This window comes from Ovis canadensis, chromosome X (assembly GCF_042477335.2).
Source record: "Ovis canadensis isolate MfBH-ARS-UI-01 breed Bighorn chromosome X, ARS-UI_OviCan_v2, whole genome shotgun sequence".
Lineage (NCBI taxonomy): Eukaryota > Metazoa > Chordata > Mammalia > Artiodactyla > Bovidae > Ovis > Ovis canadensis.
The window spans coordinates 56,127,816-56,135,488 of record NC_091727.1 but is presented as its reverse complement, the minus strand read 5'-3'; the positions used below and the strand labels follow the sequence as shown (position 1 = coordinate 56,135,488).

At 39.5% G+C, this 7,673-nt stretch overlaps 1 protein-coding gene across 1 annotated transcript; it reads left to right on the top strand.

Moving 5' to 3' along the window:
* The first annotated feature begins 5,859 nt into the window (after nucleotides 1–5,859).
* LOC138929922 (V-type proton ATPase subunit D-like) lies at nucleotides 5,860–7,140 on the top strand. Its single transcript, XM_070289592.1, has 2 exons — nucleotides 5,860–5,986; nucleotides 6,575–7,140. The coding sequence occupies exons 1-2, from the start codon at nucleotides 5,860–5,862 to the stop codon at nucleotides 7,138–7,140; spliced, it is 693 nt and encodes a 230-aa protein (XP_070145693.1).
* Nucleotides 7,141–7,673: the final 533 nt, after the last annotated feature.

Below are 7,673 nucleotides of genomic sequence, written 5' to 3'. Positions count from 1 at the left end.
AAACCCCTGGCACACTAATCTGTTTTCAATCTCTATAGTCTTCATGTTTTCAGAATGTCATATAAATAGACTAATAGCTTTCTCTGAGTTTTTCACTTAGCAATATGCATTTAAGATTCATCCATGCCATTGTATAAGTTAATAGCTTAATCCTTTTAATTGCTGAATAGTGTTCTATAGTAGGGATGTACTGCACTTTGTTTATCCATTTACCTTGAAGGACATCTTAGTTGCTAACAATTTTTGAAATTATGTATAAAGCTGCTATAAACATTTGCATGCAGGATTTTGTGTGGACATAAATTCTCAAATCAGTTGGGTAAATATTTAGGAACAAGATTGCTGAACTGTGTGATCAGACTAAGTTTAACGTTGTAAGAAACTGCCAAAGTGTCATCCAAAGTGGCTGAGTACCATTTTACATTTGCACCAGCAATTAACGAGAGCACATTTTGCTCCTTGTCCTCACTAGCAATTGGTATTATCAGGGATTATATCTATTCTAATAGGCATGTAGTTATATCTCATTGTTGTTTTAATTGGCAATTTCCTGAAAAACATATCATTTGAGCATCTTTTCATATGCTTATTAGCCATCTGTATATCTTCTTCGGTGAGGTATTTGGTGTTTTGTCCATTTTTAAATTGTGCTGTTTTATTAGTGAGTTTTAAGAATTCCTAATATATTTTGGATAAAAGTCTTTTCCCAGATATCAGTTTTACAAATATTTTCTGTGGCTTGTCTTTTTATTCTCTTAACAGTGTTCTTTACAGAGCAGAAGTTTTTAATTTTGATAAGTTCCAGCTCATCAATTTTTTCATTAATAGCATGTGCTTTTGGTGTGGTATATAAGTGGAGAAATAACTCCAGAAAGAAAGAAGGGATGGAGCCAAAGCAAAAACAATACCCAGCTGTGGATGTGACTGGTGATAGAAACAAAGTCCGATGCTGTAAAGAGCAATATTGCATAGGAACCTGGAATGTCAGGTCCATGAATCAAGGCAAATTGGAAGTGGTCAGACAAGAGATGGCAAGAGTGAACATCTACATTCTAGGAATCAGCGAACTAAAATGGACTGGAATGGGTGAATTTAACTCAGATGACCATTATATCTACTACTACTGGCAGGAATCCCTCAGAAGAAATGGAGTAGCCATCAAGGTCAACAAAAGAGTTCAAAATGCAGTACTTGGATGCAATCTCAGAAACAACAGAATGTTCTCTGTTCGTCTCCAAGGCAAACCATTCAATATCACAATAATCCAAGTCTATGCCCCAACCAGTAACGCTGAAGAAGCTGAAGTTGAACAGTTCTATGAAGATCTACAAGACCTTTTAGAACTAACACCACAAAAAGATGTCCTTTTCATTATAGGGGACTGGAATGCAAAAGTAGGAAGTCAAGAAACACCTGGAGTAACAGGCAAATTTGGCTTTGGAATGCGGAATGAAGCAGGGCAAAGACTAATAGAGTTGTGCCAAGAAAATGCACTGGTCATAGCAAACACCCTCTTCCAACAACACAAGAGGAGACTCTACACATGGACATCACCAGATGGTCAGCACTGAAATCGGATTGATTATATTCTTTGCAGCCAAAGATGGAGAAGCTCTATACAGTCAACAAAAACAAGACCAGGAGCTGACTGTGGCTCACATCATGAACTCCTTATTACTAAATTCAGACTTAAATTGAAGAAAGTAGGGAAAACCACTAGACCATTCAGGAATGACCTAAATCAAATCCCTTATGATTATACAGTGGAAGTGAGAAATAGATTTAAGGGCCTAGATCTGATAGATAGAGTGCCTGATGAACTATGGAATGAGGTTCGTGACATTGTACAGGAGACAGGGATCAAGACCATCCCCATGGAAAAGAAATGCAAAAAAGCAAAAAGGCTGTCTGAGGAGGCCTTACAAATAGCTGTGAAAAGAAGAGAAGCGAAAAGCAAAGGAGAAAAGGAAAGGTATAAGCATCTAAATGCAGAGTTTCAAAGAATAGCAAGGAGAGATAAGAAAGCCTTCTTCAGTGATCAATGCAAAGAAATAGAGGAAAAGAACAGAATGGGAAAGACTAGAGATCTCTTCAAGAAAATCAGAGATACCAAGGGAACATTTCATGCAAAGATGTGCTCGATAAAGGACAGAAATGGTATGGACCTAACAGAAGCAGAAGATATTAAGAAGAAGTGGCAAGAATATACAGAAGAACTGTAAAAAAAGATCTTCACGACCTGGATAATCACGATGATGTGATCCCTCATCTAGAGCCAGACATCCTGGAATGTGAAGTGAAGTGGGCCTTGGAAAGCATCACTATGAACAAAGCTAGTGGAGGTGATGGAATTCCAGTGGAGCTATTTCAAATCCTGAAAGATGATGCTGTGAAAGTGCTTTACTCAATATGCCAGCAAATTTGGAAAACTCAGCAGTGGCGACAGGACTGGAAAACGTCAGTTTTCATTCCAATCCCAAAGAAAGGCAATGCCAAAGAATGCTCAAACTACCACACAGTTGCACTCATCTCACAGGCTAGTAAAGTAATGCTCAAAATTCTCCAAGCCAGGCTTCAACAATATGTGAACCGTGAACTCCCTGATGTTCAAGCTGGTTTTAGAAAAGGCAGAGGAACCAGAGATCAAATTGTCAACATCCACTGGATCATGGAAACAGCAAGAGAGTTCCAGAAAAACATGTCTTTCTGCTTTATTGACTATGCCAAAGCCTTTGACTGTGTGGATCACAACAAACTATGGAAAATCCTGAGAGAGATGGGAATACCAGACCCCCTGACCTGCCTCCTGAGAAATCTGTATGCAGGTCAGGAAGCAACAGTTAGAACTGGACATGGAACAACAGGACTGTTTCCCAATAGGAAAAGGAGTACGTCAAGGCTGTATATTGTCACCCTGCTTATTTAACTTATATGCAGAGTACATCATGAGAAATGCTGGTCTGGAAGAAAGACAAGCTGGAATCAAGATTGCCGGGAGAAATATCAATCACCTCAGATATGCAGATGACACCACCCTTATGGCAGAAAGTGAAGAGAAACTAAAAGGCCTCTTGATGAAAGTGAAAGAGGAGAGTGAAAAAGTTGGCTTAAAGCTCAACATTCAGAAAATGAAGATCATGGCACCTGGTCCCATCACTTCATGGGAAATAGATGGGGAAACAGTGGAAACAGTGTCAGACTGTATTTTTGGGGGCTCCAAAATCATTTGAGATGGTGACTGCAGCCATGAAATTAAAAGACGCTTGCTCCTTGGAAGAAAAGTTATGACCAACCTAGATAGCATATTCAAAAGCAGAGGCATTACTTTGCCAGCTAAGGACTGTCTAGTCAAGGCTATGGTTTTTCCTGTGGTCATGTATGGATGTGAGAGTTGGACTGTGAAGAAGGCTGAGCACCGAAGAATTGATGCTTTTGAACTATGGTGCTGGAGAAGACTCTTGAGAGCCCCTTGGACTGCAAGGAGATCCAACCAGTCCATTCTGAAGGAGATCAACCCTGGGATTTCTTTGGAAGGAATGATGTTGAAGCTGAAGCTCCAGTACTTTGGCCATCTCATGTGAAGAGTTGTCTCACTGGAAAAGACTCTGATGCTGGGAGGGATTGGGGGCAGGAGGAAAAGGGGACGACCGAAGATGAGATGGCTGGATGGCATCACTAACTTGATGGACGTGAGTCTGAGTGAACTCTGGGAGTTGGTGATGGACAGGGAGGCCTGGCGTGCTGAAATTCTTGGGGTCGCAAAGAGTCGGACACGACTGAGCTACTGAACTGAACCCCTTGGTCTAATCAAATGTCACAAAAATTTTCTCTCCTTTTTTTCTTTTAAGAGTCATAATTTTACATTAAAATTTCAGGTTTATGATCCATTTGAGTTCATGTTTATATAAAGTGTGAGGTACAGATCAAGGTTCTTTTTTTAATATGTGGATATCCAAATGTTCCAGCACCATTTGTCAAAATGACTATCTTTTTCCATGAAATTGCCTTTGTATCTTTGTGAAACATAAGTTGACTCTATTTGTATTAAACTATTTCTAGTTTTGGTATTTTGTTCCATTGAGCTATATATGTGCCAATACAATAATTACCTTGATTTTTATGGGTATATAGTTAGCCTTAACATTGGATAGACTGATTCCTCCAAATACCACACTGTTTTCATTACCATAGCTTAATAGTTAATACTTAAAACAAGATATTGTGAGTTCTTCAACTTTGCTTTTTAATTTTTTTTAATTTTATTTTTCTAAATATAAATTTATTTATTTTGATTGGAGGTTAATTACTTTAAAATATTTGTTTCGACTATTTTTGTTTCCTTACTCTTTGATATGAATTTAAGAATCATATTGTTAATATCTAGAAAAAATCCCATTGGGATTTTAATTTGGTTTGCAATGAATCCATAGAACAATTTTGGGGGAGAATTGACCTCTTAACAATATTGAGCTTTCCAATCCATGGATATGGTTCATATATCCATTTATTTAGTTTTTATTTGATATTTTTCTTAAATGTTTTGTAGCTTTCAGTGTACATATACTAAACATATTTTGTTAGTTTCTTTTTTTACCTATTTCATTTTTCTGGTACAATTTTAAATTATACTGTCTTTTAAGAAACATTTGACTTCTGGTTGTTCATTGCTGTGCTGTGCTGTGCTTAGTCACTCAGTCGTGTCTGATTCTTTGCCACCCCATGGACTGTAGCCTGCCAAGCTCGTCTGTCCATGGGGATTCTCCAGGCAAGAATACTGGAGTGGATTGCCATGCCCTCCTCCAGGGTTTTGGGAATTCCCAACCCAGGGATCGAACCCAGGTCTCCTAAATTGCAGGTGGATTCTTTACCATCTGAGCCACCAGGGAAGCCCAAGAATACTGGAGTAGGTAGCCTATCCCTTCTCCAGGGGATCTTCCTGACCCAGGAATCGAACCAGGGTCTCCTGCATTGAGGGCAGATTCACCAGCTGAGCGCCTAGAGACCTTGTTAAACTCATATATTCATTCTGCTAGCTTTTTTGTAAATTCCATGAAATTTTCTACGTAGAAAATCATGTTATCTTTGAACAGAGATAATTTTGTTTCATCCTTTATATTCCGTATACCTTTTATTTTTTCCTGCATTATCACACCAGTTAGGACTTCCAATATGGTAATAAATATGAGTGGTGAAAATAAGGATGCTTGTCTTTTCCATGGTCTTAAGGGAAAAGTATTCAATCTTTTATATTAAATGTGATTATATCTATAGATGCTTGTCATTAGGTTAAAGAAGTTCTTTCTAGTTTTAGTTAGCTGTGAGTTTTTAAAAAGTTTTATTGAAGTATAATTTACATACCATAAAATTCAGCTATTTTTTTTGCCCTTGCATTTCTTTTTTTGTTTTGTTTTGCTCTTTATTTTTTATTTTTTTACTTTACAATACTGTATTGCCTTTCAGTGTTTTTAGCACATTCATAGTGTTATGCGGCCACCACCAAATCCTGTTTTTGAATATTTACCACCATCCCCCAGTCCTAATTTCTTGAATTCCTTTGTAGTCAGGCCCTGCTCCCATCTCCAATCCCAGGCAAAACTGCTTTCTTCTCTAATAATTTGTCTTTTTCAGGATATTTTATATAAGGAGCACACTACTTATATTTCCTGAATTTTGCTTCTTGTGATAGTGGGTTTCCCCACTTCCAGTGCTGTCAGATCTATCAGTGTTCCTAGGTGGGCAAAGGGAGTCTTCAACTACAAAATACAAAGAATGCTTTCCAGGTAGAGAAAGACTCCGTGGCTGAGTTGTTGCAGTCACAGTTGCCCGGCCAGGGACCCAAGCCGAACAGCCATCACCAGAATGTTGGGCAAAGACCAAATTGAAATCTTTCACTCACGAATGGCACAGACCATCATGAAGGCTCAGTTAAAAGGTGCACAGACAGGTCAAAACCTCCTGAAGAAGAAATCTGATGCCTTAACGCTTCACTGCAGATGGTGACTGCAGCCATGAAATTAAAAGACGCTTACTCCTTGGAAGAAAAGTTATGACCAACCTAGATAGTATATCCAAAAGCAGAGACATTACTTTGCCGACTAAGGTCCACCTAGTCAAGGCTATGGTTTTTCCTGTGGTCATGTATGGATGTGAGAGTTGGACTGTGAAGAAGGCTGAGCGCTGAAGAATTGATGCTTTTGAACTGTGGTGTTGGAGAAGACTCTTGAGAGCCCCTTGGACTGCAAGGAGATCCAACCAATCCATTCTGAAGGAGATCAACCCTGGGATTTCTTTGGAAGGAATGATGCTGAAGCTGAAGCTCCAGTACTTTGGCCACCTCATGCGAAGAGTTGACTCATTGGAAAAGACTCTGATGCTGGGAGGGATTGTGGGCAGGAGGAGAAGGGGACGACCGAGGATGAGATGGCTGGATGGCATCACGGACTCGATGGACGTGAGTCTGAGTGAATTCCGGGAGATGGTGATGAACAGGAAGGCCTGGTGTGCTGCAATTCATGGGGTCGCAGAGTCGGACATGACTGAGCGACTGAACTGAACTGAACTGAACTAACTCTTTGATTTCAACAGATCCTTAAGAAGATAATAGAGACTAAAATGTTGATGAGTGAAGTGATGAGAGAAGCTGCTTTTTCACTTGCTGAGGCCAAGTTCACAGCAGGGGACTTCAGCACCACAGTTATCCAAAATGTAAATAAGGCCCAAGTGAAGATTAGAGCAAAGAAAGATAATGTAGCAGGTGTTACATTGCCAGTATTTGAACATTATCATGAAGGAACTGACAATTATGAACTGACTGGTTTAGCTGGAGGTGGGGAACAGTTGGCTAAACTGAAGAGGAATTATTCCAAAGCAGTGGAACTACTGGTGGGACTGGCTTCACTGCAGACTTCCTTTGTTACTTTGGACGAAGCTATTAAGATAACTGACAGGCGCATAAATGCTATCGAACATGTCATCATTCCCCGGATTGAACATACCCTTGCTTATAACATCACAGAGCTGGATGAGACAGAGCAAGAGGAGTTCTACATGTTAAGGAAAATACAGGAGAAGAAGAAGATTCTCAAGGAAAAGTCTGATAAGGACTTGGAGGGCAGCCAGAGAGGTGATAGAGCCTGCTGATCTCCTGGCTGAAGAGAAGGATGAAGATTTTCTGTTTGAATAAGCTTTCCTGCTCTGGTTCTTTCAGAAGGCCTAACATGTCACCATTTTAATTCATGGTGTGTAGGTTTGTTATGTGTGGCTATTTTTTTTTTTTTTGGCTTAAGAATTTCACCAGTTGTAAAATTTCCCTGGATGTCTGTTTATGGGATCTACCTTTTCAGAATCATAATTAAGCAACAATTAATCACCAATGAAATTTGTAGAACCTGTCCCCAAACCTGTAGAATTTATGCTGCAGAAGTGTCACCCTACTTCAGTTATACATCTGTTACAAGTCATCTGCTTACCGAACATAATAAGAAAATCTCTTTAGGAGGCGGCAGTGGTCTCAGGCCAACACACATTCATAGGCCAGCTACTCTGGAGCACCCTTTGTTCCTACCTGCTCACACACCTTGGCACCATTGTCTCAGATTGCTATAGCCATTCTTGTGTTAGTTACTATGGGACGTCTCACCTTAAGCTTTAGGAAAGCCTTCACTTATTTTTCT

Bases quoted from the DNA above. Each gene is read 5' to 3' on its own strand.
- LOC138929922 (XM_070289592.1), top strand. From the start codon at position 5,860: ATGTTGGGCAAAGACCAAATTGAAATCTTTCACTCACGAATGGCACAG. The intron at 5,987-6,574 runs ACTGCAGATGGT...AACTAACTCTTT, and splicing joins ATCTGATGCCTTAACGCTTC to GATTTCAACAGATCCTTAAG.